We start from the raw sequence: 14362 nt of genomic DNA on the forward strand, positions 1-14362 counted from the left end.
CCTTGCGGTCTCTTCCAGCTCTATGATTCTGATTCATCTGAGCGGAGTACGAGGTTACACCACCAAATGTAACAACATATTCTCAGGGAAATATCACGAAAACTTACACATTTTGATGTTGAGGACTTCATAGCACTATGTTCTGATATCCTGAAGTTTTTGGACGGATCTGGAAAAAATAGTGAGAGTTTATTTATTTAGTTATGTTATTTATACCCTGCCCTTCAGCCCTAAAGGCTTTCAGAGCGGCTTACAATTATTATTGTTAATAAGACGGTTCCCTGCCCTCAGGCTTACAATCTTAAAGACATGACACAAAAGGAGAAGGCAGTGGTGGTGGGGAAGGGGATGAAGTCTAGTGGTTCTTCTCTTCCTCTGATGCTTGGACCAAGGCAGATGGACTGGAGGGAGGGCACTCTATCTTCAGGCTATCCCTGATGGAGCTGGGCCAGCCTGTTCACTCCCTCGCAGGCCGAAGGATGACAGTTATGGAGGGAGGGCGCTCTATCTGAGGTTAGAGAAAGTCTAGGAGTAGCTAATACAGCAGAGGACAGGATCAAGATTCAAGATCATAGAATCATAGAGTTGGAAGAGACCCCAAGGGCCATCCAGTCCAACCCCCTGCCATGCAGGAAATCAAGATCAAAGCATCCCCGACAGATGGCCATCCAGCCTCCGTTTGAAGACCTCCAAGGAGGGGAACTCCACTACACTCCTAGGAAGTGTGTTCCACTGTCGAACAGCCCTTACTGTCAGGAAGTTCCTCCTAATGTTGAGGTGGAATCTCTTTTCCTGCAGCTTGCATCCATTGCTCTGGGTCCTAGTCTCTGGAGCAGCAGAAAACAAGTTTGCTCCCTCCTCAATATGACATCCCTTCAAGGATATAAACAGGGCTATCATATCACCTCTTAACCTTCTCTTCTCCAGGCTAAACATACCCAGCTCCCTAAGGCATTCCTCACAGGGCTTCATGGTTTCCCGACCCTTTACAATTTTAGGGTCTGGACATGCTCCAGTTTCTCAATGTCCTTTTTGAATTGTGGTGCCCAGAACTGGACACAGTATTCCAGGTGTGGAAGTAGAAAGAGGGGAAGGCCGAATGCTAGACGGATGGACTCTACTAAGTAGGTCATGGGTATGACTTTGGAGGACCTAAGCAGAGCAGTGGAGGACAGGGCGTCTTGGCAATGTCTCATCTCCAGGGTCTCCATGGGTTGAGATTGACTGGAGGGTGGATAACAAAAACATCTACACTGTAGAAATAATGCAGCTTGACACCATTTACAGGTAGCTCCATCCTGTGCAATGCTGGGATTTATAATTTTATAAGCCTCTTCTGCCCAAGAGTGCTAGTGCCCAGGAATCCTGGGATCCTGTAGGATGGAGCTATGGCAGTGAAAGAGGTATCCAGATTGCATTATTTCTACAATGCAGATGCACCCAGGGTCAACCCTGCCATTGCCGTGCCATCCCAAGATATTTTTTATTTTTAAGCGGGCATTTGATATACAATTTGTATCAGGGTGGATGTTACGGAGCAGGTGGGTTTTAGTTATGCTTTTAGGTTTTGTATATATGTTTTAATGTATTTAATTTAACTTTCCCGTTAACTTTATATGAGTTTTTAGACGTGATCAGTTTTTATCCTTGTATGTATTTTTGTATTTTGTCTTCTATTGATACGGTCAGCTGACTAATCATTAAAAATGTATTGCTGTTGGGTATATATATATTAATGTATTTAATTTAAAACATTTTTCCTGTTCCTGAGCTTAAAATACTCAACACTTACTCTCTCCATTTCTACCACAATACTGTACCCTAAGACATGTGATGACATTATAAATCCCATTGAGTTTTCTAATTAAAATGCTTAATTTTAGCTCGGTTTACCCACTTTTCAAATGTCATTCCCAGCTCTGCCATACAATTTTAAATTACCTTTAAAGTCATATGCAAGGACATTGGGAGAAGTCTTGGAGAGAGACAAAGACATTTACACTTTGCCAAAATTTTAAAGAGAATTATATTAAAACGTTATATAGGTGGCATATGACCCCCATAAAAATCAATTTAATATATAAATCAGCGAAAAGGCTTGATATACTGACTGCTATGTTAAGAGAGCGTTCACTGAATAGAGGAGGAATTGAAAGGTTTGGATGTGTTATCCTTTTAGTTATATTAAATCAAGTTATTACTGCTTGATGTATAAACAAATTAATAATTCTGAATAAAGTCACGAGGCTCAAATTGTTTATCTGAGCATAAAGTTTTGGATTCAGAGGTTTAAGTGTATATATATATATATATATATATATATATGGTAGAGTTTAATAAAGAATAATAATTAAATAATCTGGTTTACATGGATTATCTGGGAAGTATGTGAAGTGAACATGTTATTTACTGTGCTATCTCTGTTTTATGTTAGGGTAGAAGAGTATGTTAGAATAGATATGTTGTGTGATATAGTAGATATGTTATTTGACCTGTTACTTGATTTCTTATATTGTTTTGTGTTATATTGCGTATATTTTTGTGTTGTGCTAGTTCAGTGTTTGTATTAATATACATTTTATTAATTAAAAAAAATAAAGTCCTATGGAAGGACTGAAATATGGAAAGGAAGGGGAGGTGAAATTAGTGGAAGGAGTTAGAAGGAAAGTATAACATATAATATACAGTAGATGAGGAAATTATAATGGGAAGAGGAAAGGAAGAGTAGAAGAAAAGGCAGGGATTAAGAAGAACAGGTTGAATGGAAGGATAATTGATGCTTATTAGTTTTGATGTAATAATGCTGCAATGTTGTTTAATGATTTGGGAGAAAAAATTAGAGTTAATGTAATTCTAATATGTCTTAAGAGGAATTGAATCAAAGAATTATTATTATTATTATTAATTATTAATTTTTACCTCTATTTTGTTGGATTGTGAAATTGTGAAATTCTTCAGTGTTGATGAGGCTGTTATGTTACAATGTTTTTAATTAATAAAATTGATTTTCAAACTTTTTTTAAAAAACCACATTTTTGTTCTTTAATTCTCTTGCTTTCCTGGCATTTAAACAAAGTACATAAACCTTGGCTTAAGGTATTTGATTTAGGTCCAAAACACACTGCAGAAACAATCCATTCTGAATTTTTGTGGGTTTTTCGGGCAATGTGGCCATGTTCTAGAAGAGTTTATTCCTGACGTTTCGCCAGCATCCGTGGCTGGCATCTTCAGAGAATGCCGGCATGGAAGAGAGTGGGGTATATATATATATTATGTGACCCTACTCTCTTCCATGCCAGCATTCTCTGAAGATGCCAGCCACAGATGCTGGCGAAACGTCAGAAACAAAGTCTTCTAGAACATGGCCACATAGCCTGAAAAACCCACAAAAAACTATGGATGCCGGCCATGAAAGCCTTCAAATCCATTCTGAGACTGCCCCGACCGCCACAACTTTTCCATATTCCTATGTGATTGTATATTATGCTTAGATTATTTCAATTGTTTTAAATTTCATTGAGGTTTTTAAAATGTTTTTTTAATGTGTGAGCCGCCTTGGGTCCCTCCTGGGAGAAAGACGGCATGCAAATTAAATAAATAAATAAAAATTTGGCTACCTGCAGCATTGGGCCAAATGGTGATTTTGAGTCTCTGCTCTCTACTCTCTGCATCTGAAGGAGTTGACTTGAGTCTAGGAAAGCTCATGCTATCAGCTTGTCTTTCAAAGATGCCACACGATCCCTTTGCATCCTGATTCTACAAAACAGGACACCTGTCCTTATTAAGGACAAGGCTTCCCAGCTATTAGTTGAACTGGCTGCCTTTGCTCCTCTGCATTTTTCGTTTGCACCTGCTGCCAGGCTGTGAAAGGAGAAGAGAAGGGTGGGTATACTCCTCTCCCTTCACCCACACAAAGGAGAAGTGGCAGCGGTGCCCCCTCCACTCTCACCACTTTGGGGCTTTGCTATTCCTGGTGCCCAGCTGTCCCCTGGGGAGCCCAAATATGGCCACAGCTCATCCCAAAGCAAAAACATCTCCCACGCTTCCCTCTCACCCCAGACAGTGCCAGGACAATGGAGGGACATTTTGGGCACAGAGAGATCCCCGCCCAGCTAATCGTGTCCGAGAAAGGCCAAGCGAACCAAGCCAGCTGGCAGCAAGTGGGCGCATATAAAAGACCAAACCCAAGGGGCCGAGAGGAGATTGCAGAGCTCCACAGTCTGAAGCCAGAGACTCGCGCCTTTTCTATCCAGGTCCGGCCCTTGAGCCCCCCAATACTACCACCAACATGGAAGCCATCAAGAAGAAGATGCAGATGCTGAAGCTCGACAAGGAGAATGCCTTAGACCGGGCAGAACAAGCCGAAGCTGAACAGAAGCAGGCAGAGGAGAGGAGCAAGCAGGTGAGCAAAGACCTGGAGACTGTTTATTGTAGATACTCATGTATAAGTCTAGAAATGTTAGTTGAAAAATTGATCCAAAAAAATCAATGTGTCAATGTGAGTACCTTCATATATATATATATATATATATATATATATGCACACACACACACACACACATATACATACATACACACACACACACATATATATATATATATACACACACACATACACTCATCCCTCCATATTTGGGGATTTCATATTTGCAGATTTGATTATTCACTGATTGGATTAATATGCTCTCTCTAGGAATATCTAGGTCCTCCAGTGCAACTCTATCATCAACTTTAACTAAAAGTTGCACTGAAAGACTAGAGAATCCTAGAGAGAAGACTCTACTAGGACTTTGTAGCTCCTCAGTTGTATGGCCAGTGTCTGTCGGACGTTGACCACAGAGTTGCCCTGGAGGACCTAGAGATTCCTAGAGATGTATCGTCTCAGGTCTAAAAACATGATGTTTTTGTTATTTGTGATTTTTCCATATTCACGGGGGTCTTGTGCCCCTAACCCTAGCGACTATGGAGGAACGTGTGTGTGTGTGTGTGTGTGTATACACTGTATTTTTCTCTTTATTCAAACATAATACAAATACATAAAAACAATCAATCTGTATTCATAATAAACTAACACTCATCAACCATATTATATCCTATATTTTGTTCCTATTTATTTAACCATTACTTTCTCTATCATGCTTTCTTCTGGTCTACCTTCTCTCAACCATCTTTCTCTCTCTGGAGTTTATCAAACAGGAGGAATTTCTCTTAAATTCGAATGAAAAGAAAGTGGGGCCAGAACGCATTCACTTAAAGTTGCTAGTTTTGCGCAATTACGTGAATACTCATTGCATTCCAACTGGCTCCCCATTGCCCGAAAATAGCATGCCATTGCCCGAATTTGCATGTGGCAGTCTATCACGCAATAACGTGAAACCACATAATTGCACTCGGACTGACTTCCCATTGCCCGAATTTGTTGTCACACAATAACGTTAAACCCTAAGATTGCGTTCAGATTGCCATTTGATTATACTTCCAATTCCCCTTGTCTGATAAACTCCAATATCTTAAACATTCTTCCCATCCTCCTCCTTATTTCATATCACTTCCATAAACTGTCCAATTAACTTCTCTACTCTCCCTTCCTCTCCCCCTTCTCTACTTACATTCTTCTATTACTACATCTCATCTGTGTCTCCTATTCCTTCCTATTTCATCCCCTCCTCTTACTTCTTGATTTACTCGTACCTTCCAACCCTTTCCCATACCATCCAGCGCTTTTACCGTCTTCTGTTCTACCAGGAAAGTAACTTTTTTGAATGACAGTTCCTAGAATTACCAGCCAATGGGGCTAGTGACTTTCTAGCCAGTCCTAATTGTTGGTGCTTAGACTGGCGCAGGATCCTGAGAGTTGCAATCTTTAAAGCCACTTTCCAGAACTCTGTCAGGGTTCTGCAATAGGTTCCCAAGCCAAGCTGGTGTAGTACAGTGCCAGGCTATGCGTGTCCTTTGCTCAAGTCCCTGTCTGGCTATAAATCCCAATGGCTGACCTTGGATCCCCCTGTCGCCTTTGTCCAGACTGTCCTATCTTACAAGGTTGTTCTGCGGATGATGTATATATGTCAGAGGGAGGATAAAAAAGTAATTCTTTGTAAACCACATCCATTCAGGCATCCAAATCTAACAGAAGCAGCACCTATTTCTTAATCTGGATGCAGATTGTTGGTCAGTGCGAAATGTTGATCTCATCATATTTCTGTTGAGGGCTTTCATGGCCCGTCTCCAGCTTGCATGGTGCACGCCTGTGGTTTAACTTAGGAAAAACCATCACCATCAGTAGGACTTATTTCTGACTAGAATTCAAAGATATAGCCGTGTTAGTCTGTGGAACCAGTGCACAGAAAGATCTTGTAGCACCTTTGAGACTCACTGAAAGAAAGAAACTGGCTTCAGTCTACTTCCTCAGATGTATTTCACCTCCATGCACAAAACCAATTTCCTATGCCTTTGTGTACAGTAGTTAAAACTGGACCTGTAATTTCATTTCCGTATACAAAGGGTTTATAATCTGAATCAACATCCTCGCATACCAATGGCATATATATGTCTGTGCCTGGCTTCCACTCCACCAAATGCATCTGAGAAAGTAGACTGAAGTCTACAGAGGTTCATGCTGCCAATTTCTTCCTTTCGGTGAGTCTCAAAGGTGCTGCAAGAGCTCTCTCCATGTTGTTTCCGACTAGACATTCATAGCATTGCACTGTCAGAGACTTTTAAAGAAACCTATTATCTGCAATTTGAGAAGATGGAGGGATTGTAAAACAATATCAGCCTCTCTTCATTTATGCGTTCTTCCGCATTAATAACATGTGCTACCTACACCATGAGGTTGCTTGGCCAGACACGTCCTCTTTTTCATCGCTGAAATATTGGAGGGTATGTAACCTGGTACAGATTAAACCCTCCCTCACAAACCTCGCCACTTTCCTTGGTGTGTGTCATGGCTCTCTGTTTAGCTTGAAGCAGAAAATACTAGTTTCACATTCCTTGAGAATGACGAAGTCTTGGCAAAGGAAGGCAGGGAGTGAGGCAGTGTGACCCTGCCGCCCATGCTCAGGATGGCTCTGGGATGACCAAACGGCTGACAATAGGATAAGAACAAGACATGTGAGAGTTGGTATATACTGTATTTTCAGACCAGCATGAATCTCAGATCTCAGGTTGCTCCATGTCACTGACTGCAATGAAGGGGAGGAGAAATGCATTAGCAAATCTCGTAGAATCGTTGAGTTGGAAGAGACTGCAAGGGCCTCCAGTTCAACCCCATTCTGCCATGCTGGAACTCTCAGTCAAAGCATCCCCGACAGATGGCCATCCAGCCTCTTAAAGACCTCCAAGGAAGGAGTCTCCACCACCCTCCGAGGAAAAAGTGTTTTCTAGTGTTAAACAGCCCTTACTGTCAGGAGGTTCTTCCTAATGTTGAGGTGGAACCTCTTTTCCTGGAGCTTGCATCCATTGCTCCAGGTCCTAGTCTCTGGAACAACAGAAAACAAGCTTGGTCCCTCCTCAATGTGACATCCCTTCAAATATTTAAACAGGGCTGTCATATCACCTCTTAACCTTCTCTTCTCCAGGCTGAACATCCCTAGCTCCCTAAGTCTTTCCTCATAGGGCTTTATGATTTCCAGACCCTTCACCATTTTAGTCGCCCTCCTTTGGACACACTCCAGTTTCTCAACATCCTTTTTAAATTGTGGTGCCCAGAACTGGACCCAATATTCCAGGTGGGGCCTGACCAAAGCAGAATAGAGTGGCACTATTACTTCCCTTGATCTAGACACTATACTTCTATTGATGCAGCATAAAATTGCATTGGCCTTTTTAGCTGCTGCATCGCACTGTCGACTCATGTTCAACTTGTGGTCTACTAGGACTCCTACAACCCTTTCACATGTACAAGTCTCCTTAAGCCAGGTGTCCCCCATTTTATATCTGTGCATTTCATTTTGTCTACATAAGTGCAGTACCTTACATTTCTCCGTATTGAATTTCATTTTGTTAGCTTTGGCCCAGCTTTCTAATCTATTCAGGTCATTCTGAAGTTTGATTCTGTCCTCTGGAGTATTAGCTATTCTTCATAATTTGGTATCATCTGCACATTTGATAAGTATGCCCCCAATTCTGTCTTCCAAGTCATTGATAAAGATGTTGAATAGCACTGGCCCCAGGACAGACTCCAGTGGGAACCTGATCAGGAAGTTCCTCTAATACAGAGCTTGGAGATACTAAGTCCTGCCAATCCAATAACTTTTATGGTTTTGTTACTCTACTGTATCTATCCCTTCCAAGATATCTGGTAGATCTACCTGATACTAAAATGAGGGCAGCCTTTATACATGCAAGATTAAATGTTCTCCCATTGGCAGTTTCAATGGATCGGCACACCAGGGCTGCTGTTGGCATTAAAGAGAGATTAAAGCGCATTGAAAGCATCCCGCAAGTGAAGTGGAAATAATTGCACGAATGTTTATCACATGCAATTGTGCAAATAAAGCAATATTGGAAATGCATTGTCACCGAAATCCCGAAAGTAAAAAGATGCGCATCAATGCATCTTTGCAACCACTTTACTGGCAGGTTTTGTGCGATGTTGTGTGAAATCGTTACGCATAATTACGCAATTTTCCTGGGATATTCCTGGATAAACTCCCAATCCCCTTTGTGTGATAAACCCCTAAGAGGATTCCTATGAAAGACAGAATTTGTGTGTTGCTTGAATACCCTGTTAATAATAATAATAATAATAATAATAATAATTTATACCCCTCTCTTCAGCCAAAGCTATCAGAGCGGCTTACAATTTGTTAGACATCATTTAGGAACAATTATGTTTATCTTTCGTTAAAATAGTTCTAGGGAAGCTCATAGCTTGCAAAGGTCTGTTTTCTGTTGTCTGAAGCGGAGAAATTCGTATCCTTTAGAACATCCAAATTTCTTGTTAAGGCTCTATATAAACACATGCTATAAAGTTCACAAACGGTATGGAAAATTATTTGACTGTCAGTAATTTAATTTGTTTAGATTTCCCTTTTCTTTTCTTTTTATTCTATATATGTGCGTGTAATGGCTGTTTGCGAAAACACATTAAACTGATTTTGGTTTGGAGCTTGGAGCAATGATAAAATCACACGTTTGGACTACAATGGCCACCTGGTTCGACCCCCTGGCTTTCAGGAACACGCAGTTAAAAATAATCCCATCCAACCTCTCTTTAAGACCTCTGATGACGGAGAGACCACCACCTTCCAAGGTTGGATTTTAAATTGACCAACAGCTCTTCCCATCAGCAAGCTCCGTTTCGGGGGAATCTCTTTTCTTGTAGTTTGAAGCCATTGGTTTGCGTTCTGTTCCCTAAGCAGCAGAAAACAAGCTTGCTCCATCCTTCCATCTTCTACATGACATCCCTTCAGATATTTAAAGATGGTTATCAGGTCAGGCTTCTCTTCACCAAGCTTAACACAAACATAGTTTTTTCTGGGTTTTTCGGACTATGTGTCCATGTTCTAGAAGAGTTTATTCCTGATGTTTCACCAGTGTCTGTGGCTGGCATTTCAGAGAATGCTGGCATGGAAGAGAGTGGGGTATATATATATAGTGTGACCCCACTCTCTTCCATGCCAGCATTCTCTGAAGATGCCAGCCACAGATGCTAGTCTCAGTTGCTAATATTCTCATCCTCCAACTGTCCTGATTTGACTGGGACATTCCCATTAATCCTTTATTGTCCCCTTTTCAAGCTGCTTTTAAAATGTCCCAGTTTTGCTCTCCTCCTCCCTCTTCCTCCCTTTGTCCTCAGCTTACTTGAGCTGCTACAAACAGTTGAAAGTGCAAAAGAAGTTTGTACTGTACTCCATTAACTCAGTATGGAGGAAAGGGAGTTAGGAGATCAGGAGTTCATCCCGTGAATATCTCGGAAAAATTACATGGAACGATTTCACGCGACGTCACACGAAACCCGTAATTAAAGTGGTCACAAAGTAGCGTTAACGCGCATCTTTTAACTTTCGGGATTTCGGCGACAATGCATTGCCGATATCACTTTACTTGCACGTGATAATCCTTCGCCATTTGTACTTTATTTGCGGGATGCTTTAAATGTGTTTTGACCTCTCTTTAATGTTGAAATTAGTCCCATGTGATAAACTCCAAGGACAGGAGAAGACGGCAGACTATCTTGCCCTTCCCAGAAAACTATTGCAGCCTTCTTAGCTTGTGTGTTTATTAATATTAATCATTAAGAATTTTTAACATCTTGACTGTATTCTGATTTTCCTTAGCTGCATATGCCCCAGTTTTCATCAGTGAAATGTAATGGAAGCTATGTATTCTCAAAGGGCCAAGGATAGACTGTTTTCATTTTTATTATTATTACTGAGTTTTAGGTAACAAAAATCAAAAGCATATTGTATGTTCAAACATTATCTAGACTATCTCTAATTCATACAAATCTATGTTTATCTTCCATTTTAATTCTTATTCAAAACTTATCCTACTAGGCATTCAGTTGTTTTCCATGCCGTATATGTCTATATATGTAAACATATTCATTCCAAAATGTCTGTAAGTTTAGATCGGTTCTGCCTATCCTTTTTTTCCATAATGTTGAAACTTCCTTCCATTTCCCCTCAAATGATCGGGAATTTTTCCCATTAACAAACATGGACAGCTTATCTATAACGGTCAATTCATTTAATTTCACTATCCGTTCATCTCTTATTGGTATAATTTCAGTCCTCTGATGTCTTGCATATACAATTCATATATAGGATAGACTGTTGATCAGGACAAAGGAAGGAAGGAAGGAAGGAAGGAAGGAAGGAAGGAAGGGAGAAGGAAAGAAGGAAAAGAAAGAAGAAGAAAGAAGAAAGGCACAGGAGGGACAAAGGGGAAAGAAAGGAGAGTGAGTGAATAAAGAAGGAAGGACAGTGTCAAAGACATTTAAAATTACATTTTGCTTTGCTTTTGCCCAGAGGCACTGGGGGAGACTAACTCATATTTCACAGCTATTAAAGCTGGAACATCCAAAGGAATATGCAACAGGGTTTTAGAGATCTCTCCTTCAACAGGGTCTCGCCATTCCCTTGTAAGGCAACGAAGAACTACAGCAGACATCCAGAAGTCCTTGCGTAAGCTTTAGGCAATTTCAGGAGACTTAATTTCAAAGTTTGGTGCATGGTTGGATGGAAATGCGCCCCATGTCTTCCATCGCTTGGGTGGCCCCTGTTCTAAAACGACTTTCACATTTAGGGGATGGGAGAGACACTAGAAGTTGGAAAAGTAACCCAAGTTACAACATGTGGTAATCATCTCTCTCTCTTGATCTTGCTTTCCTTTTTCCAGTTGGAAGATGAACTGGCTGCCATGCAGAAGAAGCTGAAAGGAACAGAAGACGAACTGGATAAATATTCAGAGGCTCTGAAAGATGCCCAGGAGAAGCTCGAACTGGCAGAGAAGAAGGCAGCGGACGTATGTATAGAAACAGCAGTCACTCCTCCACCAACATACACAGTTCCATTCAATAATGGCCTATTATTATTATTATTATCTGTGAGGGATGCCATGCAAAAATGGGATTTAAAGTGGGGGGAAACACGCAAAATCAGATTAATTATCAGACGACGTCTGGGTTAACCCAACATTAACCCAGACAGAAAGTAGAAAAGGCACACAAAAGCACAATTGATTTTCAGACGATGTCACTGTCAAGGCGCATTAACACGACATTCACCTGGCTAGGAAGTAGACAAAATGCAATTCTTTTTACTTCCGGAAAATCTAGCCAGTTTAATGTTGCGTCAACCCGATGTGCCTGAAAATCAGTTGCGCTTTTGTGTGTCTTCTTGTTTTTTCCCCCCGGGTTATAAATCCCGTTTCTGCATGGGATGCCTCCTGTGTGATAAACTCCTGTGTGGCTACAACATCTTGCTTTGGCAGCTCTGCCATGTTGTAGGCCTAACTCATGGATCCTGGATCATGATGGATCTTGGATCCTAACTGACAGATCCTGGATCTGCTGGATCGGTCCCTTTGAAAGGTTTCCCTTTTCCATTCCAGCTGTGCCATATTTTCTGATCTTCCATTGGCGTATGGGTAGTCAAAGAAAGGATATAAAACAGTGCTTCTCAGGCTGATGTAGGGGACTGGCAATTATTTCTTCTTCCAATATGCCAGGGGCCAACATCATATTTGTGTCCCTTGGCCTGTAGAAGAGGGACTTTCATCAGGTACTGCTTGCTATCCAGTTGTGTAAAGAGCAACATCTGCTGAAATTGCTTCTTCCGTGCAACCATTAAAGATACGGGAGCCCTCAACTGTTTTCACTGCTTTCATGTGAGCTGAGTGGCCTCCCTTGCAAAGTAGTCCCATAAATCTCAGTAGCACATTTCATGGTCCAAGGCAGAGCCAGATGTTCAAGGTGTTCCTCAATGGGCTTCCCAGGAGTAGAAATTAATCATGAAAAAAGTCCAACCAACAACATCAACAGGGTGTTAAAAGAGCTGGCAAAGAGACCTCTATCTTTGAGTCCCAATCCTGGGAAAAGAGCGGGATACAAATAAATATAATATCATAAATATAATATCTCCCTCCCATGTCCTGACCTGTTGGTAGGAGCAACGGAAACTGTGGGGAGGCAGCTGCAAAATAAAAGGAAGTGCTCAGTTTTCAAAAATAGACTTATCTCTTCTAACAAACGTTGCGGTTGGAGAAACTTCATCAAACCTGCTGGTCATTTTTGCACAATTCCAACTCTTCTTCAGAGCTAAGTCAAAGTTTTATTACCACTTGTGGCCAAAGGCCTTTGCGTAAAACAACAGTACATACAATATACATACAAAATACATACAAAATTCAAACATGCAGAGCTAATTCTCTTAAATTGCCATGGCTGCCTCCACTAAAAGCCTGGGATTTGTACCTGGGCGGCACTAGGGATCTCTGGCAAAGAGTTCAGAATCCTCACAAAACTATAAATCCCATGTGTTGTACGGTGCGGCCCAGTTAAAGCAATGCATGACCTTTGTGCTGGTCTAGGACCCTAATAAAGATGTACGGACGAATGCAACGAAAGAAGGTCAGGACTGTAGCTAACAAGGGGGTCTAAATGTGTGCATTGCTCTCCCCAATAAAAAGTATCTCAATGAAATGTCCCTTCAGCCTCAAAATTTCTAGCAATGCAGGAACTTAAAACTTCGGTAATTAATTTTGAAATACAGGGCCCAAACAGACAGGCCAAAATAAAGTTGCTTCAGGTCACTTTGGAGGTATGCTGTTTACATGACACACACATATGAAGAGTCCAGAAGCTGCGCCAAAGCTGCACTCCAATCCTTAGGACTTGAGCGGTGGCTTTGACGTGGCTTCTGGCCTCTTAGGATGCATGCATCATTTAAACAGTATAGTTCCAAAGTGATCTGAAGCAGCTTTATTTTGGCCTGTCTGTTTGGGCCCACAGTTTAGGCGTCCCAAGGAAAAGATCAGCCAACGCTACCAAGAGAATGCCAATGCAGCAAATGTAAGAGCTCTTGATATTTACAGTTATCTATATGCACTTGTTGAAGCCATTAAGTCTTTCCCTTAAAAGTGGATTCTCTCGTGTGTAACCTAATTGGAAACGCAGGGCATTCATAGCCCAGGGAAACTCTGAGTCACTTGGAGGGAGCTGCCGCTATAATCTGCTCTGGAGAGTGACAGCCCTGGACTTTGGGATAAGTGGAAACCCAACCAGGCCGATCCTTCTCCCCAAGGGTCTGAGGACAAGCTGGAAAGGAATGCCGGGTTGCGCTCCCTTGCCCCGAGATGTCTCTTTCTCATATTGTTGGCGGCAGTCTCCAGGAAAACAATAGCGTTGAGTTTCTCGGCCCCATCTGTCAAGCCCATAAGGGCTGTCAGCACCTTGCCCAGCTGTTGCCTGGCATTAGGAGAGGATTATCTGTACAGATTTATCACCAGAAAATATTTGAGGGAGACATGAACTTTCTCCGTCTCCTGGCTCCACTCCCTTTGCCTTCCAGATTTGGGAGAGGAGCATCGCCATGCCATAGTCTGCAGAGTTTGGGATTCTGGGGATTCCAAAGGGATCAGGGGCTGTGTTGGATGAGGGCTTTCTAGTTTCCAAAAGTGACTTTTCTCAGCTCTGGTTCAGTGTAGGCCAGTGGTTCCCAAGCTTTAGCCCTACCGTTGCTTTGGACTTCAGCTCCCAAAAGCCCCAGCCGACTTGGCAAACAGTCAGGAACGATAGCAGCTGAAGTCCAAACCACTGGGGTAGGTCAAAGCAAATAACTGTTACAGCTCCAAAGCCAAATAAGATGTATTTCTATGCATCTGGATATATAGTAACATCTCTTGGAAGCTACTGTTA

General features: G+C 41.6%; 1 protein-coding gene across 8 annotated transcripts in view; it reads left to right on the forward strand.

Moving 5' to 3' along the window:
- The first annotated feature begins 4197 nt into the window (after positions 1-4197).
- The window catches only part of TPM3 (tropomyosin 3), a 69022-nt gene continuing 58857 nt past the window's right edge, over positions 4198-14362 (forward strand). For 5 of the 8 annotated variants that reach the window (XM_089483685.1, XM_089483680.1, XM_089483687.1 and 2 more), the window contains exons 1-2: positions 4200-4402; positions 11344-11469. In XM_089483685.1, the coding sequence (XP_089339811.1) occupies positions 4289-4402; positions 11344-11469 (240 nt within the window). In that variant the 5' untranslated portion in view covers positions 4200-4288. Of the gene's footprint in view, positions 4403-11343; positions 11470-14362 lie in introns of all 8 variants that reach the window. The other 3 variants (XM_089483686.1, XM_089483682.1, XM_089483681.1) reach the window with 3 other exon arrangements.

This window comes from Sceloporus occidentalis, unplaced genomic scaffold, assembly GCF_023333645.1.
Source record: "Sceloporus occidentalis isolate IW3139 unplaced genomic scaffold, rSceOcc1.0.p SCAF_20, whole genome shotgun sequence".
NCBI lineage: Eukaryota > Metazoa > Chordata > Lepidosauria > Squamata > Phrynosomatidae > Sceloporus > Sceloporus occidentalis.